Source organism: Nesoenas mayeri, assembly GCF_963082525.1.
Source record: "Nesoenas mayeri genome assembly, chromosome: Z".
In the NCBI taxonomy this organism is placed as follows: domain Eukaryota; kingdom Metazoa; phylum Chordata; class Aves; order Columbiformes; family Columbidae; genus Nesoenas; species Nesoenas mayeri.
Window position 1 is genome coordinate 17,254,366 of NC_137542.1, and position 22,074 is coordinate 17,276,439.

At 36.4% G+C, this 22,074-nt stretch overlaps 1 protein-coding gene across 1 annotated transcript in view; it reads right to left on the reverse strand.

Moving 5' to 3' along the window:
* The window catches only part of CCDC171 (coiled-coil domain containing 171), a 135,567-nt gene that overhangs the window by 80,170 nt on the left and 33,323 nt on the right, over window positions 1-22,074 (reverse strand). Inside the window, exons 8-11 of the mRNA XM_080362213.1 lie at window positions 21,504-21,664; window positions 13,610-13,748; window positions 5,254-5,356; window positions 488-591 (exon numbers count right to left, since the gene is read on the reverse strand). Coding sequence (XP_080218339.1) covers window positions 488-591; window positions 5,254-5,356; window positions 13,610-13,748; window positions 21,504-21,664 — 507 coding nt within the window. The remainder of the gene's footprint in view (window positions 1-487; window positions 592-5,253; window positions 5,357-13,609; window positions 13,749-21,503; window positions 21,665-22,074) is intronic.

A 22,074-nucleotide genomic window follows, 5' to 3' on the forward strand; every position in this document is an offset into this window, starting at 1 on the left:
TAACACCAAAAGAGATTTCATCATAAACACACTCATCTCAGAAAATGATACCTCTTTTTAAACGTGCATGGGCATGCACATTCACACAACCAGTACCAATGATTGTTGATGCCCAAATGTCACATATTTAGGAATACTGCCCAGCTCTTAAATCATCATCTTTTAACTGAAATCCTATATATGAATGGCTTGTTTTCCTGAATGTGTACGGAAAATAATAATCCCAATAGGCTTAATAAGGAAACAAAATGAAATTAAATTAAAAAGAAAAAAAGAAAACATCTCTTCTCCCTGTACCCCCAAACATAAGTGAAACTTCACTGTAGGGCAAGCTTAGAGAAAGAGTAGTGACAGAGATTATTTCTTTGGGTATACGTGAAGCTGTCAACTCAACATTCCCACTCTTCTGACTTTCTTTACAAGCAAAGCGCATATACTGCTCCAGGCCAAAGGCAATACATATAGAGCCAAACAGTGCAAGAGTTACCTCATTAGACGTATCTTCCAGCTTGTTCTGGTAAACTGTCAAGGTACACCTCAAAGTCTCAAGGACAGAGCCCCTTGCAGCTTTACCTTTGTCATTGCAGGTGCCTGAAGAAAAATACAGAATGAAAATTAAGCCTTAAAGCCACAGAGAGAAAACTACTCACCCTGGATGAGAGGTATTAAAATTAGCTAGGGCTTCAGTGACAATACAAAACACTGAACAGCAGCCTTGTTTGCCACAAGAGATGCAGCTGAATAGCCATACTTTCACAGCAAATACAGCTGAAAGACATTTGTATACAAGCTCTGAAAATACAAGATAAAGAACTGTAAATTCTGGATTACATTTCTACCTAATGTATTTGGTATGCAGTCTCGCATATAATTTCTACTGTGGTCAAGTCTGTGTCATTCAGTCGGACCAGCCAACTTTAAAACCACACAATAACACACTTTGAAAAATGTTGCCTGAAAGTTAAATATGTTACACTTTTCCTGACATTATTTTGCTGTTGTGACTAAGCATGCATATTATAATGTAGTACTTCATTTACTCAAAGCTTTACCGAGCCAAAGATCACATGGTTATGTTATGCTTGGAGAGGTCTTAAAAACCTTTTAAATTATCTTGAATTTCATTCCAAAGGAAATAATAAAAAAAATTTATTATCTGTCTGCAGAGTCCTACATAATGTTTCAATTATAAATCTTAAAGCTGATATATCCATTATATACACAGTACACTTATTTATTAAACCTTTAGACAGACACTTCTGATCTGGTTGCCTTAATTAGGGACATATGAACAAGTTTGAGCATTCCAAAGCCCGTAGTACAATGTGCTAAGAGAGCAAAACAACATTGTATTGATCAAGAGGTCACAAGATGTCAGCTGATATTAAATTTCCAAGAACAAACTATTCATTTTTCTCTGGTGTTACAGCAAATACCAGATTATTGACAGATTCTTCTTCTCAGCATTATTTATATTAGTATGCAGCATTTATAGACTTATTTTGTAACAAATGATAGCATCATCTTTTCCACGCGTCTTGGCACATTCTATAAGCAAAACTAACTTTACCAGCGCTAATACCATCCTTACTTTGAAAAGGCAGTGAAAAAAATCTGTGGAATTTGAATCCTAGAGAGGCTAGACTACCGTAATTCCCACACTACTAAATGATGGTACAGGTGTTTATCACCTCTGAAAAGTCGGCATCACTAAGCAATTTACTTAGGGTGGCTCACAAAATCAAATCAGATATTAAAGTCAAAGCCTTTTCTTTGGCTCTCCATAAAACTGTCTCAGCTAGAGGGTGTCCACTTACAGACTTAAAAGTTGTACGGTTTTATAAGAATGCTATGGTTAGTATTATCTAATAAGCATGATATTCTACTCAAAGCACTATACAGAAATGAAAGATTTGTCCTATAGGCTATACATAATGCACTATTGCTAGTCAGTAGAAAACTTCCACATATGCACAACTCAGAATATTGTCAACAGCCATTCTAAATTTTTTTCAATTTTTTACCCTCTTCTCTGCCAACTCTTTGATAATACCAGCAATTACAGAGTACTATTGTGATTAACAATAACTTTTTTGACTGCCAGCCAACTGTTACTGTCAAAGTCACACCTAGTCAAACCAATGCAAGTTTGCAGGATTGCTTTCAGTAACAGCAGGAAGGTCTGCTCCACAGCACACAATTGAATTTAAACAGAATGTATGCACCAGTGACGGACTTTGGCTCTGTCCTATCAGCCACTCCAGTGGACACCTACTTACCACAGCTTCCAAAGGTCTACAGAGTCAGGGAAAACCAGAGTCTTCTCAATGAGACCCCAGTGCCCTTAACCAAACTTCTGAGTCCTAGAGATGTCCCAAATAGCAATGTTACACTTGGAATCAACCTAAGAATTCATAACATCTGACCTTTTGTGAGAAGTCCAGATTTCACATTTAAGGAAGAGACTAGTAACACCTTACTATCATTTTTATCACTTAACCACAGCTATAGTTAGGGATACACATGGCTTCAGTCCGGTCTCCTCAGTTACAAGAGTGACTTGTCACTACTATCTATTGTAACCCTATTGTTTTCTAGGCAGTCCAGTCTGCCAACAGAAATTCCAAATTCCTCTTTCCTGCACTTGCTGAAAAGAAGCCTGTGGCTTTAACACAGGCTTAATGTTGTCTTCATGTAACTATGCAGGAGAGACACAATATAATCCAAATGTCACTCTCTTGCTGGAGGGGCCTACTTCAGTGATGAGGAAGAAAAACTACAGTGCTTTAAGTATTTTACCAGTATCACCAAGAGTGTGGTGGAAGAATTTTGGGAAAATGCTGGGTTCGGTAGGAATTGGACAGGAGGTATACAAGTGAGTGAACTCTTAAACTTGCTGCTTCAGACTTTCTACTAATATTATTGGGCCTGGTTAGGATAGAGCTAGTTTTCTTCATAGCAGCTCCTATGGTGCTGAGTTTCAGATTTTTGACCAAAACACTACTGGTGGCCCACTCTTAGCACATTATACTCAATTCACTTCTTTTTTCAGATTACTAAAAGCACAAATATTTTTTTTTTCCCTGAAATGAAGGCAAACTTCCCCGAGCACAAACCCTGTCGGTGAATAACTGCGAATATGATAAACTGAATAGGGACAAACTGAAATCATGCAAGTTGTCTGACAAGAATAACAATACTGTGGAAAATTTATAAAGGTCACTTAAAAGTAGAATACATGGATTTATGCTTGTTATGTTGGAATGTATAAAGAAACAAAAAAAAATTTAAAATACCTTGGGTTTTAATCTTAAAGATAAAAAGTCTTCTCTTCTTTTTCCTGTTGAGCCCAATAAACCACAGCCCAATTAGCAATGAAATGAAGGGGCTGGGCCTTTAGTATTCACAGATTTTTAAGTGGATCTCTCAATCACTTGAGTTTAAAGTTATAAACAAGAACAAGAAACAAAGACTGCCCAGCCAGCTGTGGCTCATGTACTTCCTCATCTGCTAATTAGGCTACATAGATTTATTCAAGATTTACTTTTATTGGCATCTAGGCATTCCCATTTCAAATATGATTACATTAAACATTTTATTGAAATTGAAAGAAATACTGTTACATGATAAATTTGTAAGTACAACACAGTAAGGCAATAGCATTAAAAAATTAAGTTTCACACTTAGAAGCATAGTAAATATGTAAAACAGATGTCTTAGTCAATGTCCATTTTAGTATTAGCCGTAAAGGCTCAATGCACAGAAGTGCTAAATTTGACTTTCTGCCTCAACTGAGCCTCTGCAGAGATGCTAAAGCTGAAAAAAAAAAAAAGATATCTTTAAACCCGACCTTTAAAACTTTACCTAAAACAAAGCAATTAATATTGAAATTACTGTTACTGAATCTCTAATATTACAGAAACAGGTCAAAGCTGTTCTCTGCAAGGTATACCACTAGGGAGGAAAGAAAACCTCCCCAAAAGACAATTACTGCTTTGGAAACTGCACTTTGTCAGCAGCATCCAACTCCTCCCAGAATTGCAGAAGCCTCTCTTGGCATGTGTAACTTTGCAAGACTGAGGAAAACATCGTTTTGCAGAGCTTTTCAGTCTGATGTATCTACAGTAAACCTACAGGTATTACCCACAGGTATTATGTTTATAATTACAGAATAAAACCGAAACCAGTTCCCAAACAAACAAAAGAAAATCATAGTCCATATGAGGAAATCAATGCATCTCAGATTAAAAGCTCAGCTTTTAAGGACGAGAGAAATCTCAAGAAGTTATTTTATTCAATTTTAACAGTACCAGGCCCTAACTTTTTTGTGTGTGTGAAAATACATAAAAATGCCTCTTCAAAGTTGTTATACGTTCCCCTTATGTCCACTGTTGCTAAAAAGTGCAAAAACATATCATCACAATTTATATAACATTAACTTATTGTCTCTTTAAGCAACATTTTGCCTATTTTCTTCCAGTTTACCTACACGGTAAGTTGGAAGCATTTTGTGTCTAATATGTGATTATTCTAACAGCAACTTCATAGAGAAAACTTTTATAGGTAGTTTTAAATGAAGACTTCTGAAAGTGTACTATTTTCACCTTTAAAAAAATTACAGGCTTTGACGTGAAAGTTCAGCTTACTTTAGCCACTATTTCAAATGTTTAAGCAGGCAGCAGTTTGCTCAGTTTTATACAATCATTACAGATGAAGCTAAGTATCAGAGCGACAGCCACTGTCTTATAATTAACTTTAATGAAAACAGAGAAATATTTGCTCTGTATTAGATCGGATGAATGCAATATAGTACTAGGCCACAATCAACAGTAAAAAGTATTGTGTTTTATCATGTGTCCTACACAACCTTTGTGAATATATGACCTTTAAGTTGCTGAAGGTTGCCTCAGAATTTGGCTCAGTTCAGGCAAAACATCTGTTCCCTTTGCAGGTATACTGTAAGGACTTTTTTCTCAGTTGGATTTAGAGCACAGCAAGTGAGCCCTTTTCTGACCGATCATATATACCCCAGCATTTGTAAATCAAGCTCTGGGCTGACAACAGCAGGTCCACATTCCGTCACCCTTTCTCAGCGAGCAAGGCCATTTGACTGCTGTGAGAACTGCTCTTATCATGTCATCAAATCAAAGCATGTTGAGAAGAGGGAATGCAAGAGGCATCTGCAGAATTCCCACAATGTAGTGACTTTGGAACATTGACAGATGCATCTGTCATTTTATACCTTCAACTAACCTGCTGTCCGCTGGCCTGACATAGCAAAGCTGTCCAAGAGTAACTCCAGCTCTCTCATGTTGTTTTCATATGTCTCTGTTAGAAAGACCTGGTGTTTCTTGGCCTTTATTTGACAGGAGATACAGACAAGACAAGAGGAAAAAAAAAAGTATTAAAATCTTAAAACAGAAGAAATATAGTTCACAATGCTACTTTTATTCCCCTTTAAATTTAAATTCCTGCTATATTTCTTAATGCTCCTTTTCTTGAGCCAAGACATCTAACGTGACATCACAAATAAGTAATACAGAACCCTGGAAACACACTTAGAATAGAACTAAAGGTTTCAGGTAGTCAAAAAGAAAAAATGGTTGTACTAGAACATATTCTTGATCATCTTCTCCTTTAAAAATAATGAACCTTAATTAACTGCTACCCATCTATGCAAGCAACAAAATCTATTGTTACACCCTACAAGGGCATCCAGAAAGACACCAAACTACTGGCAGACAGGCTAGAAATTCATTATTTGGCACTCAGTCAAAACCCACATCTATTCTTATTGCAAATCTGCCTGCTTTAACTGTTAGTATCTTCCATGCTTGATAGTGATTTCTTTAATATCAAAAACTCCTCCTTATGCATGAAATATAAAGCAGCAGAATCCTTCAGCTCTTATCACTGTATTTTCTTAAAGAAAGCTGTTCACTAAGTGCATCCTACTGTTCAAATCGAGACACGGGCTTTTTTCTGAGGGTAGAAGGATATTACAGATGATTTTTTTAATCACTAAAATAGAAAGACTATATCAAATAATTCCTTCAATTTATATCTGATAATAAAACTTGCAGTTTTCAAAGACATACATTCATTAATTCCAGACAAGACCAATGTCTTCTTGGACATACATAGTCCTGACTTCTCAAAGAAATGTACAATTTTAGCAGCTGACTGACAAAAAGTAATACATCTCAGCAGTTTATAAAACAAACCAAACAAACAAACCAAACCACCAAACCTCTCTACAGCTCCTCCCCCCAAATGAAGAGGAAACTAGATCTAAATAACTTCATTATTTCCTTATGACAACAGTTATGCTCAAAGATGCCTCGTTTAATGCTTTTAATGACTCCATTTATTTTTATTCAAAATTTTAACACCTATTTGAGAAATTCCAGTTTCTTCTTGATGATGGAAGGTTAAACTTTTTGCATTGAGAAAAAACCCACTGTTTTCTATCATATCTATAAACTATTGCTTTAGTTACTCTTCACTGCATGTGTAAGGATCCCATCAATTTCTCAAGTGTGGGAAACATCCTCCACAGGAAAACTGCTACATACTGGTAGCATATAACTGTCAGATTAAAAAAAACCAAGAAATTCATTTAATTCTCTGCAGTGTTCTTCACTATTCAGTTTAAATATTTTATAAATTTGCTTTACTTTTTCAATTTTAATTATATGTAGTGTATATCAACTAATATATTATTCATATGTGTATTTCAATGTTAGGTCCCTTGTAGCATTTACATGCCTTTCCTTATGTCAGAGTTTGTACTACATAATGAATTTCCAAACACTTCTATATTTTCAAAAATAACTAACTTGTAATTCCTACTCTATAAAATTATCTATATAAATAGAGCTTGAAATTGCTGAGTTCCAGTAAAAATATTTTATGGGATGCAAACACATTAGAATAATTTACTCTCATGTACTCATATTATCTCACATACCTCACATATCACAAATAAGAATATATAACAATATGATCAGCATCACAATAAAATATTCTTTTTACATAAACCACTCTAGCACAGACAAGGTCAGACTAAATCTTCCTAGAAAAACCTTTTCCCATGGAAAATTCAAAATGTGATGTCGTCATCCAATTTGTTCATTTGGTTTAGTTAATTTACCACAATTTAGTCAATATATTCAAGTATATTCGGCCTTCACCAATTCTCTATGCTTAATTTGCACAGAATAAAGATCAAGAGGAAATTCCTTAGATTAGCTAGTTTCTCTATATCTCAGGTGCAAAGTGTTTAGCATGTTTCCTTTCTAACTCCCATTTTCCATCACTGTCCCCATGATCAGAAATTGAAGAAAAATACTGTAAAATACTATAAACTATGGTGCTGGAAGTACAGGCACAGGTTAGGAGTCCAGAAGGGTCAGAACATATCGATGTATCTTCTTGTGTCTCACTGACAGGTATCTAATAAGAATGTGCAGAGTCATAAAACCATGGAATAATTTAAGCTGACAGGATGTCTGGAGGTCATCTGGTCCCACTCCCCACTCAAAGCAGGGCCATGCTTGAAGTCAGGTTTTGTTGCTCAGAGTCTTGTCCAGTCATGTTTTGAGTATCCTCAGGGAGGGAGTTTAAACAAACCCCTCAGGCAACCTGCTCCAAAAATCTCACAGTCCTCACTGTGAAGTCATGGGGTTTTCTTTGCTTACAGGTAATTAGAATTTCCCTTTCTAAAACCTCTGTTTTCCCTCACACATTCACTGCACAGTTCTAAGGAGCCTGTAGCTTCACCTTCTCAATGAGCTCTCATTTGATAGTTCACAGCAGCAGCTATAACTCCCAGAAAGTATACATAACTCTTTATTTTGAAAAAGAAAATGGAGTCCACAAGTGTAGAAGTCAAAACACAATCAATTGCAACTGCTGAAAGATATCTTCTGCCAGATCCAGCTATTCCAGGAGATGAGATTACTTCCCTCTCAACAACTACACCTCCGTCATCATATTTGTGTTAGGGGATGCCATTCCCATAGAACTATTGGAAGGGTTCTGATGTGAGTGTTTCCTAGACTACTCCAAAAGGGAAATCCAGTGAGAAAGTGCTAAAGCCATTACTTAAAGAGAGTTTGCTTCCCAGACTACATTAGTGAACACAGCTAAAAGTACACTTGTAAAGTAAACCTTCTGATGACTTTGCTTGACTTCCTGCACATCAGGATGGGCCATTCTTGACCTTGGAGGTGAGCCTTGAAAATGACCTTCAAAATCAAAAGCAGCAGCAGGTACAGGGAACCCCTGACTTAATTCTAATATTAATAGAAAGCAAAAAAAGAGGTGGAAGTAGGCATAGGTGACCTAGAAGAAATATAGAGACCCTGTCCAAGCATGGAGGGATATGCTTAGGAAACATAAAATCCACTTAAAGTTGAATCTGGCAAGGGATATGAAGAGGAACAGGAAAGGCTTCCTGAAGTACATCATTAGCAAAAGGAAGATTAGTCAAAATGTGGGCCTGCTGCTGAATGAGGCAGGAGATTTTGTGACTAGGATACAAAAAAGGCCATCTCAATGCCTTTTTCACCTTGGCCTTTACTAGAGGAACCTGCCTTCAAGAATCCCTGAGACCAGTGGTAAAGACTTCCTGTGACAATTGCACGAACACTTGAGAATTTAAAATTCTTGAAATGTATTAGGAGTATTTCCTATACCACCGAAACATGATTCTCTCTCTCACAAAATATTTAGAATAGGAAGCCAGAAACAAAACCATATGAGAGCAAAGTCATACTTTCTGAGCCCAGAATATACGCTGAATTGTAGCATATACAATGCTTTCCTAAGTCAAACTTCATATCCTTAAGAAGGCTCCTATTATCACAGAACACCCCTTAGGGATAAAAGAATTTTTGGTCAAAAATGTATTTGTCAATATATTTACTTAACCACCAATTTTAAAACACAACTGCACCTTTAAAGAAATTAAATAGAATCCAAGTATTTTTCATTACAAGTACTGCAGGTTCCAATCAGGAGAAAATATTTTTTTCCAAATGCTTATCCTTATCTGTAAGGATAACCAGAATTATTAGAAAAACCTATTACTTTTAAAAATATTCCACCCACCATCAGAATTATGCTAAGCTTCCAGAAGTAGAGCACTTGCATTTATCTCTACAACCTTAGTTGCAGAGGTATTTTCCTTAACTACCAGTATTTGGTTTTGGTATCATTCTATCATCTGTTCCAGGACAGAAATTAAGTCCCGTTCATTTTTCAGCATTTTCTAAAATGTATTGTTGAATAAAATTAATGCAAGCTCTATGCACACTTCGAGAATAGCCCCTATGACCTGATGCCACACATATGCATCTGTACCACAGGTCTCAAATTGAATAACATTTAAAAAATAAACACATAAGCAGGCGTTTGAGGTCTTTTCAAAATTAACTTATCAAAACCACAGCAGTATTATGAAAGGAATTGGGGTACAGTCCTGCAATGAACTGCCATAATTCCAAGAGGAATTTCCTCTACTTGGTTTACAGTTACAGGAACTTTCCTGTGTGGCTGTCTTGCACATGGACTAATTCAGCCATTCAATCTGCAGTCCAAATCCCATCTGGTGTTGGCAAAACACATGCCAAAGCCAGAACTGCACACACAGCCACCATAAAGCAGTATGTTCACATACTCCTTGAAAAGCATTTGGGTAAATTCTTTAAAAAAACATCAAAATGTTAACCAGGCATGACCTTGGGGAAACAAAATCAAAGCATTTTTAGAAACAGGCTCCAAGTGACTGCTCCACAGTTAACAGAAAATGGGTTTTACTTGAGTGACATTCTGTATAGCAGAATAGTGGCACAACCAAGCATAAATTTCAATATAAAAAGAAAACAAAACCCTCACTAACAATCTCCCTCCTTAGGCTACTGTTTATTTTTGCTCGAGTTATTTAACTATTGAATATTTAATAGTTTATTTATTTTTTATATTAGCTAGAAATTTCTGAAGTCTATAGAGGGGTCTTTAACAAGTGTCTAGCAATATGTAAATTAAATACAACTTCTCAAGAAATGTAGTGTCTCAGTTTCAATTACCTGAAATAAAATTAATCAAAAATGCTCAAGTTTTACATGGAACTGTTCTAGTCCCACTTTCGGAGAGTTAGAATGTTATGAAGTATCTCTTTGATTTTTTGTTTTGTTTTGTTTTTTTTTTTGTTGGTTTGTGGGTTTTTTTTGTTTTGTGTGTGTGTGTGTGCGTGTGTGTTTTCGGTTATTTTTTTTAGTCAGAGGAAACAGAGAACTAGCAACTCTAAAATCATTTTTAGATGCTTGTCTTCAAACACTGACACATCAGAGCTTGAGTGACCTCTCCACTTCCAGAATAAATGACAAAATTGGTTTCTCCATAGAAGATCCTTTAAGCATATGCTTCAGACTGACTGGTTTTCTTAAATTAGGACAAAAACAGAAGTAGCATCTGGGTAGGAACACTCCAACCCTGAGATAAGGCAAGCAAAACAAAAATCAAGGTAACATAACATTAAACAATCATTAGCACAAAATTAATTAAGACTGCATCTCAGGTTTTTAATTGAAAGAAAAAGCTCTGTTCACAATTAATCATCTAGATGGAATTTACATCTTTGCCATTTAGTACCAGATTCTACTCCATAGAATTTGTAGAACAGAATCATAATCTTCAGGGTATTTCATTGTCTGTTCAGCCAATACTTACGACACTTTTGTTAAAGCACAATGGTTAATGTCTAGGTCCAGGAACTAGATTCTCACACAACTCTGTTCTGTCTTTCATATTACAATAACCTACAAAGCTATTACAGACAGCTGAGATGTATACAGTTCATGAGTGCATGCATGGCTATAAGGGAAAGATTTATATGCCACACAGAAAAAGACCGGCTCTGTGTGTAATCTATTACACTACTTATACACAGATTATGCTACTCCTGATACTATCTATACAAAGAGGAGGAAATGAATACACAGTTCTTCCAAATTAAAAGAATTTATACTAAAGCACACCATTTTTAATGACTTCAATTTCCTAATACACATTCTGGTGAATTGGCAAGTTCCCCAAATTTCAATATACATTTCTCATAAAATAAAGGTTCTATGTCTCCCGATTGTCCAGTACTAAGAATTAAAGACCATCCACTACTAGGTGCCAGAAATGTAAATATCCTGAGTAACTTTTAAAACTATTAAAGGCACATCTTATTCTTTCTGTGGGGCAGGAATACAGCTGGGGCTGTTTCAATTTCAAACAACTTCTGAATCACAATGGCCATTCTTCCAAATTCCTATTCTTCAAGCTAAAAATTTCTAAAAATCCTACCTGGAAATAACTACAAGCTTGAGACCAATTTCCTCAGAAAAAACATAATGGAACTCTTAAGAGCCTGCTCATGCTGAACATTCATAAGCAGTTTTGTTTGATACCAACAGATCCTATCACATTTGATCCATGCAAATTTCTGGCAAACTTCTGCCACATGCTGATATTTAAAATTAAAAGCAGCATAACTACTTCACTATACATTCAACTGAGCCATAAAAAAAAAGTTCTTTTTCAAATAAAGTTTCCGAATAATGCATTTCATCCATGCGTAAGTCTGCTTCAACAGACAGTCTGCTTCAAAAAAGAGCCTTCACTGATTTGGTTATATTTCCCAAATATTCTACAAACAAAAATATTAACTTGTACTATAGCATTACAGTGAGAAACCAATATAAGATTATCAGACTGGAGTGGAAAAGACATATTCAGAATGTCTAACGGTGGAATAAAATATAAGAAAGTAATGAATAGATCAGGAAAGCAGGAGAGGGAAATGACGGTAAGAGAATGCACTGACACTTTCACACGTTTTTAGTATGGGTATAGGGAAGCCTAATAACAATATATGAAATATTATCTATACTCAATTTTTGCTAGAGTCTTCTGCTTTTTCATTTTGGGAAGAAAAATAACAAAAAGCTGCCCAGACTGAGTAAATAAGACCACACACAGGCAGTCCTGCTTCCCAAACAAATACAAAAGTCTTCAGGAAAAATACAAAGCCATCCAAGGTGATAAAAATCTAATCCCATAGGGGACCAGTAATACAACTCCTCAGAAAATGAGTATTTTTATTACCTGTTCAAGACAGTCTTGTGGTTTGAAATCATTCCAGTAAAACAATTAAAACAACTGGCTCTATGAGTAAGAGAGTTCTTATAACTGAGACAATCTATTCTGCTTTTTACCTTTCAGTAATGTAATGTTCATTTTGAGTACACCATTTAATACTGTTGCCACTATCAGAAAACTTGATCATGAACATAATCTTGTCCTGAATTCTTGTCAGGTACAACATACATTTTACTAAGGAACACAAAACAAAAAGCTAGCAAGTGCTCAGGGTTCATACTAGAAATTTTTCAGCTTAGGATTGTATTTTATATTAATAAATAGCACTCATTACTGACTGTAGTTAGAGGAGACAGTTGCTTTTGTCTCTTTGCATTCCTTTTGTGCCTGATGACTTTCTCGGGTTACCTAGGCCAGCAAATGCCTTTTAATACATTAATGCTTGCATGGGAGAAGCTGTGATTCTCCCAGAAGGAAGAGGGAGGTTTTGTTTTATTTTTCTTCAATTTATTAGGTACTAGACTGTCTGAGAAGTGGGTAACACTAAGACAGTTTATGAAATAACTCCATCAGCTCAACAGAAGACATCAAAAAGTCTGAAGATCCTCTGATGTGGGTTTCTTTTCCTGCTTACAGACCACTTTAATGTTCCATACTCACAGCTCCAACAAACAGAAAGAGTACAAATTTGCAAGCCAACATCAAAAAAACTTTGCAATGTCCAAGTACAGAAACACTGCAAATGTGACTACGCAATGGAACGAGAGAAGGTTTTCTAGATATCCTAAGATCTTTGCTTTATACTTGCTGCTCTGCAACAAGATGGCAAAATCGTTATTCAAAGATGAGGTGGGAAGAGACAGTGAGAAAGTCACAGTTGGTCATGTAAAAGGAGAAAGACCTCAGAAAATAATCCATTAAAATATATCCAACATGCCAAATCCACACCAAAGTAAAAATACCCTCTGCTTTGTCACCTTCAAATAAGGAATTTTCAAGCAAGTTTTACAGTCAAATTCTTGCACTAAAAACAAAATGTTACCTGGAATAGAAATAGGCAAGCCTACAGTGGTAGCTAATAAAACTAAGAAAAGAAAAAAGCTTGGGTAGAAAGATAGAACATTCTCCGCAAGGAAACATAATCCATATCTACAAATTGCCTTCTTTGTTAGGAACACAAAAAGAAGTTAATGTTTTCTCACAGTCATACCTCTAAAATAGTTGTTTTCTGCAAATAACTCTTCAGTTAAATACATGGTGTATCACTTAAAATACATTTTTTAATTAGCTTCTCCACTGTATTAGCTATATTTACTCATGTTTTACAAAACAGAGTAATGTAAATAAATCGGAGTAACACAGCTGTCTTCCACAGCTCAGCACAGCAAATGCAGATCATGTACACAGTATGTTTAAGAAACCCTAAACAATGAGTGCCACATGCATTTTGTCTTACCATTGAAAGTTGCTCCTGTAATTCTCTGAAGGCTATTTCATTATTCCCTAGTCTCTGGGTGAGGTCTTTAATTACTGCTTTCTTTTCCTCAATCTTCTCATTCATTTGCTTGTTTGTAGAGAAACACTCTCTTTCTAATCTGGAAAGTTTCAGCATTAGAACATTTTAATAAAAAATACTTTTGCCAAGTACACTACATACTTTTAAAGATAATCAATGTATATGGCACATATCATGTTACCACATCATATGGCTTCCGAAGTAGTTTTTTTTTCTTTAACAGAAGTTACATATTCCTTCTAAGGCTTTTCAGGAAGTGGTTATGTTCTTTTCCATCACCAGTGCTTGTGTTAGGTTTCCAGTCATATATTCATTTGGACTTTGGATACAGCCTCCAAATTACATATAATAAACAAAATTCATCATCTTTTAATTAAAACAGTAGCTGTCTTCAGAAATCGTGTCACATACATACATGTCCCTCACATAATCAACCATGATTTCAGGTACAAAGCTTGCTCCTAAAGTTTCCACATACCTGACTATATTCTTTTCAGAATTGCATGACTTAAAATTTTTCTACCAGTAGACTGTTCCCAAAATTTCAAACAGTTGTTGTACTATATCAGTCCTCCTGGTACTCAAGAAAACATATATAAGGAGCCTGGACTAACTAAACAGGCAACTCATGACAAAGCTACAAAGTCAAACAACCACATGCAGGAGAGAAACAGTGACAGAAATACAAGGAAGAATTTAGAAAGATTGCCTGAGTTTGTAGGCATGGTGTCAGAAAAGCCAACAGCTCACCTAGAACTGATGTTTGTAAAGCATGACAAAGATGACAAGAAGAGATTTTACCACTACATTAAGGCAGGAAAGAAAACATGGACCTGCTTCTACACAGACCAGGTAATTTATCAACAGCAGATAGAGAAGGTCACCACACTCCATGACTTTTTTAACTTGGTCTTCACTGACAAGGTCTTCCAAGCCTCTATGATCAGTAAAAGGGCTCAAAGAGAACGATTACTAGCAGTAGGTGAGGACCAAGTCCAGGATTACTTGTAAGAACTCAAGCCATAGAAGTTGAAAAGGTCAGCTCACCTACACTCAAAGGTTCTGACAAAGCTGGCCAATATCACAGTGAGGTTGCTCATTATCATCACAGAGACTAGGGGAGGTCCCTGGCAAACGAAGAAAGGCAAATGTCACACCTTTATTCAGAAATGGGAAAAAGGACAAGCCAAGGAACCAGTTAGCCTCATATCAGGCCCAGGAAGGCCATGAAGCAAGTCCTCTTAAAACAGATTTCTGGGCTCATAAAAGAGAAAAAGGTGATTGGGAACAGTCAGTGAGGATTTACCAAGGCTAAATCATGTCTGACCAACCCAGTTGTATTCCATGATAAAATGACCAGATCTGTGGACAAAAGGAGATCAAGTAGATTAAATAAAACACAACTTTAGCAAGCCTTTGGCACTGTCTCACACGATATTTTTAGAGCCAAGTTAGGACTTCAGTCCAGATACTTGAACTACAACATTGATAAAAATGGCTTGATGGCAAAGCTCAGATGGCAGTGGCTGATACCAAGTGGAACACTGTAGGAGACTGTATTAGAATCTGTTTAACATCTTCATCCATCACATGGATTAGGCCAAGACTGCAATCTCATCAAGTCTGCAGGTAATAGTGAACTGGGTGGGGGCAGGTCACAACATAACTGATATGGTCAAGAGAAGGGATGCCATTCCCTGGAACCTAGACATGGAAGAGAAATGGGCCAGCATGAACCCTCTGAGATTCAGCAATGCCATATGCAAAGATGTGCATTTAGGAAGCAAGAGCCCCCTGAAGCAACATGGCTGGTAACCGGCTGGGGAACAGCTACGGTCAAAAAGGACCCAGTAATCCTGGTAGACAGCAAGCTTGCCACAAATCAGCAGCATGGCATATGAGCAGAGATAGCTAACAGTATCCTGGGCTGTATTAGGAGTAGCATAGCAAGAAGAGCAAGGGAAGCAATTAATCATCTTTTGTTCAGTACTCATTACAACACATCTAGGATAATGACCAGTTTTAAGCGCACACTTCCCGGTAACACGGGAAAAAAATTGGAGTGAGCTCAGCGGAAGGTCACCGACATGCTCGGGGGCTGACGTACATGTAAGAACTGAGGGATCTTGCTACATTCAGGCTGGAGAAGAGATATCTTCAGGGTGTATAACAGGACCTCCAGTATCTAAAATGAGGTTATCAAGAAGATGAAACCAGTCACTTTACAGCAACATATGACTAGAGGACAAGAGACAGCAGTCACAAATTTAATCTAAAGAGGTTCAGACAAGGAAAAACCGTATCCACCTTAAAGACAGCCAAACAGTGGAACAGGTTCCCAGAAAGGTTGTGCCATCCCCATTCTTGGAGACCTAACTGGGTGAAGCCCTGAGCAACCTTATCTCATTGCTGATCCTGGTCTGAGCAGGAGGTTGGACTATAGATCTCCTGCGATCCCTTTCAACTTTAACTATTCTTTGATGTAACTCTTAGCAATGGGAACATCCAGGTGTCTCTCAATTCCTTGTCTCTTCTCCTATCACTTCTGTCTCACCAGACCTGAAAGTAACAGAAAGGGCTCAAAGTTCTTCCAACTTTGAAACTTTTCAATCATCATTTTCACTTTCTGACTTTGACATATTTCTTATGGATCGATACATCTGTTAGCTGAAGGACTATTTTATCAGTCTTCCAAATACTTACGTGCTTCTGCTTCAGCCTGGCTGATTTTTTTGTTTCTTTTGGGTGTAGATGGTAACTTCTTATTCTTAGAGGAAAAATTTGCCTGTTTCAGTCCCCCAAAGTAGTTTGTACCCCCACAGCTTTCAGAAACAGAGCAAAAGCAGTTCCAATTTATTCTGTCATGCTCTCACTCTTCAAGTAAATTAACATGAAGACCCAAATCCCATGTTGCTTCCAATTTACATAGTGCTACTGGGTTCAGAGCTAATTAATAAATTATGCAACCCAGAAAAGGCTGTTTGCTTGGTGTCAGTTATTACAACCATCTTTTTCTGAAAAAATAAATTCTCACAGCTTTGTGTAGCTTCCAACTTTGGTATAATTTATCCTGCATAAAGTCCAGCTAAAAAGATATACAAGTGTTCTAGCACAACAAATGAAGTCTCCAAGAGTTTCCAAAGACCAAGGCTTAAAGACAAACTTGTGGGACTACTCCAGAAAAAGGCAAAATATGTTAGGATGCCAAATCATGGTTTAAAAGAAAAAGCCAAGCTCCTGACATTGTCTTGAGTTCAAGGACCACAGCCTTCAAAGGTAAGTAGATCAAAGGCTCTTGTATTCTCTCTGAAGGGATCTAGTGAAAGCAATCACTGATATTCACCAATGTTGCTGATACTTGTATGCTTCAAAGAATAAAAAAGGCACAGAAAACAGAGGAAGCAGTACATGCCCACCCCATGTAAGGACCTCAAGGGAACTGGGTGTATTGATGTCCATCTGAGATAAAGCTGGACCTTCACTATCTGTCTTTATGGAGCTCTGGAAATTTAGGTGTCTGGACTAACAAAATTGTAGCATAGGCATACAAGCTTGATTCTTCAAGCTCTATTAACAAAACCAACAACTGTCTAACTGTGTTAACTTTCACAGAAAGGTTTGCATTCCCTGAAATCACAGAATGTCATTTGTTTTCAAAAACCTCAGTTGGCAGACACTGCTAGGGGTAATCACACTCATCAACAGATGATTGCAAGTAGTGAGAAGTACTGTTTGGATATTCGACAAAGTTTATTCCGATATCCAATTAACACAGTAGGCACAGTAGGCACAAATTCTTTTTTGCACCAAAAAGACGCAAAATAGAGCAAATCTGCTTTCCTGGGAAATAAATGAATTAACTGGTTTAGAGGAAAAGGGAAAGGCTGGTTAAGTCTCTCATTGCATTTAGTAACACAAGTATGTACTTCTCTGTAAGCACTAATATCAAAGTTCCTAATGTAACTGGTACTATATCTGTAAGTACTGTATTTCCAAGTCTCAGCCACAACAAATACAGCATTCCAGACAAAGAAAGTCGCTAAAAACAACTCCATGTTGGATTTGGTAGGTTTTGGGTTGTTGGTTTTTGGTGGGTTTTTTTTGTTGCTTGTTTGGGTTGGTTTGGTTTTGGTTTAGGGTAAAGTTTTTGTTTAAGAGTTCTTCCTATTTTTCCAAAATGTAATTTCCATGGACCAGAACTATCATAGGCACAAAAAACTTCACTTCTCAAAGAAATAGCTTCATACATCCAGATAAAAGATTCTCACAAGAAACAGAACATGTAATTCAATATTTAACCATTATCCTTACGCTGGTCTGAATAATCTAATACAGAAAAGTATAATATCTTTAAAAATCTTTCAAAGACTTAGTTGGAAAATTACTACTTATGGTTTTTCACAACTTTTAGCTACCATTACTAATTTAAAAAGCAGATCTTGTGGTAAAACTTGTGTTCTAATGGTTTGAAAAAATCCTAAACAGATGATTAAGCTACTATCAAAAATACTTCTAATTAGCTTACATTTTATCTTTTTATCATCCCTTGATTCTCAGAACATATTCACACTAATAATAGAATAATTCAGGCCTTAAAGACTCACATGTCTGTCACTAACCTAGTGAAGTGTGATTTCCAATACAGAGCTGTTGAAAGTGTGCTCACGTTCAACACCTAAAGGGACAGTGGAGCTCCACATGGTAACAACTGGACAGAAGTATTCCATGTGCAGGCAGTACTCCACTTAAAACGGCTTCTTGAGACAAAAGGTCTTGACTCATCTGAGAAACTAATATAATTCACAGAATTAAATGCTAAACTCTGGTTGTTAAGGAAGCTTACATGCACATGCATACCACTTCGGGGTATTGCAGTCTGCTGTGACTAAATCAACCAGCCAAAATTGTGAAAAAAGTAGGTAAGCAACTCATATTTTACAAACTTTCTGTGGGGTCTGAAGGAACTTTCATCAGAGGATCTTTTACTGAAAATTACTATTGAGCATATATATCTAAAGATAAAACACCTTGTAGTAGCCTGAAAACAATACAGAGGAGCACCTGAGAGAACAGTTGTGATGGAAGTTTAAAAAGAACAACTGAAGACAGACAAAAGCATAAAAATGCCATACACACTAGAAACCCTGAGAATCAAATTGTTTTGCTAGTATGTAACTCCCAGTGTAAAGCACTAATGTTCTTTTCAGGACTTGGTTTGCACCATGTGTGGTTTACAGTTTAGGTCCATGTATAATGATTATATATGTTATTGTATTTTTAAAAATCATTTATGCAGAGTTCATGACTCCACATTCATTTCACATCGAATAATAAAATCCAAACAGGGAGTCTTCTGTAATTTTAACCCTTTGCTTATGACTACAAAGCTCAACATGACCTCACATTCATTTTCTAAAGAGCAATAAAGATAAAAAACTGTAATTCTGCATTTCAAAAGTTAAGTACTTCCAAAAGTCACAGATACAATTTCTACAAGTCTATTAACTCTCCAGATGGACTGACTGCACCCTTCAATTTGACAGTATCTGTGGTTCACTAAGCTCATTACCTTGAATTTCAGAAACAAAAGCAACGGGTCAGATGCACTTTTTTCTCTTAAGAATGCAAGAGACATAATAACAGACATGAGGACAGACATGAGCTGCTTGCACAACTCAAGTGCTAGTTTTTGAGCTTGGACAGAAACAACAGGAGAAAAATTCCTGAAACTTCCATAAGGATGGAGTATATGGTATCCGAAGATTCTTGGAAGGTTAACAGACTGATTACAGAAAGCCATGCTATGGTACCCATGTTGACAAAACAGAAGAAAGTATTCTAGACTGAAAACTTAACATCTTAAAAAGCATTAGCAAGAAAACAAACAAACAAACAAACAAGCAACTAAGAAAGCCTAGTGTTTCACCTGGGGATGCTGTATTTGGCTGGTCTAACCTCAAATACAAAGATGGACCTTGGAATATTAGATCTTGGAAGGACTGAATATAACAGGCCAAGACCAAGCACTGGAAGAACACTAATTCAAGAATACTTTTGAGTCTGAAAGGAAGAGAAAGATTTCATCTCTAACATGAATGTTGCATATTTTCTGGACTACTCAAACACAGAAACAAAACAAAACAAACCCCCCCCCACACACAAAAAACACAACAACAACAAAAACCACACACACGCTATATTCTCTGTAAGAATAAGTTACATACAAGAAAAACACATGCAGTGCAAAGTAGCTTGTTACATAAAACTACTAATCCAACAGCCATTCCTCCAAACAAGGCTGTTTTGAACACAAATTAGCTTTTCTAAAACAAAACAACAAAAAACAAATAACATGTCAAATCAATGGTACATATCTTCTCCAGTTGAAGGAAAGTCAAAGAACTTGGTATTAGAGTTTAGTGTCATGTATGTTGCTGCCATAGAGCTCATGCTCAAAGCAAAAACAACCAGGCAGGAAGAGATTACAGTTTAATTAACCGATGTTATTTTAGGACCATAGAGAATCTTGAAATATACTTATTCAGTTTCCCAGCTGTGAAGACTGCTGTCTTCCTGAAGCATCACATTAGATTACTATCACAATGTATTTCACATATTTTCACAAATATTTAACATAAAAAGTATTTCCTTTTCTGTGAGAAAAAAAGCTTTAATTTTTTCCATATGACTCTGGTTTACCTAAATACACAATCATATATTCAGATTTCTTTGGCCTTATTTTAATTAGGAGGTCTACAGTGTTTATAATACAGCACAGGTTTCAACTATGTCACTGAAAACATGTCTATAACCATGCATCTTAAAAAACTCTCTGAGGCCCACAAACATTCTTACTTGTTGGAAAGCCAGTTTCTTTTGTTTTCCACTATCACTTGTGTGAATAAACCAACATAAATACCTAAGTGTACAGACCCATATAATCCTCAACTGAAAGAGATGCCACCTCTGTATTTTTCCAACCCATTCTACCAGCCTGAGTCTTTTCCCACACCCACACCATGCGTTACCTGCTTTAAGTCTTCTTAAAATTCCTCTTTCCCTAAATTTCACCTGCTACTATCCTTCGTTTTACCTATTCCTCAGTTCTTTGGCTTCCAACACCATTTTTCTTCCTGACATTTTCTCACCCCAATATACACTCGATTCAGCTAGGGAAGAAGACTCAGTACTCTGCATCCTATTTCTGCCTGGGGAATACAACAAAGCCATTCTTCCAAAAACCATCTGTTAACACAGACACAGCAGATTGTGCTGAGCAGGAAAGGAATCCCACATAATTTCAGCTGGGCTTACACACTTCACCCAATTTTCTACTTTTTGTCACCAAGTTAAAACTTCCCATAATTATTCAAAAGCCGAAAACAAAGTTTATCCACTATAAATTACACATCACTTTTAGACTGAAGTCTTAAAAGATTCATCTGGCTGCCCTAAGTGAAAAGTAATGTTTACAGAAGCATTGTGCATACAGAAAAAAAACCCCAACCTGTTATAAACCTGACACATATGCTTTGCTACACTCCTCCCAAACACTACTAGAGACAGGAGACTATTGTAACTACTATATTCAACATTTATGCTTTAGCAAATAATTTATAACAGATCAGTTATTTTCTCTACCTACTGCTAACACGTATGGTTACTGATATGGACTGTTATTAATGGAATGCCAGGTTCAGAACCTTGTCTTGTTTTGGCAAATTGTATCAGACTGTGTTGTTTTCTAGTGACTGAAAATTATAGAGAATGTAAACTGTAAGTGGTACTCAAGCTATCTACTGCCATTTTACAATGAATTTAAAAGGTAACTTACGCATTGAGTTTTTTCAAGTTCTCTTGGGCATTGTTTTTTTCTCTCTCATATGCATTTTCTACCTCTTTGAACTCCTTCTTGATCATTTCTAAATCCGAAAGAGCTTCTACTTGGCTGGCTTTTTCCACCTGCAAAGCTCCTTCAAGGTCTCGAATTCTTAACTACCGAGTGATAAAAAACAATTAAAGCAAGTTAGGAAAACTACCATGATCTTTAACGCTGTTGTATGTTCTGTTCTGCTTTACAGGTAACTATATTCTATTAATTCTATATGGAAGTATAAAAACAGAATATAAGTGTATGAATACATATAGTTCAAAACAGAGACAAATAGACATGCTGACCAAAAGTACCTTTTATTGTCCTTTACTGGTGTCTGGATTTCTCCTTTTTCAGCTATTACTGACGTTTTCCAGAGGAATTACTTTTTTTTTAAGTATTGACAGCAAAGGCTACACTTTCACTAGCAGAAAGTACATTTGTAGCTTGTTCATTTATGCAAACAAGTAAGAAAACCTTACCAGTCATTCACCCATAAGAGACAGGTCTCTAATTTTAAGGAATTTTACTC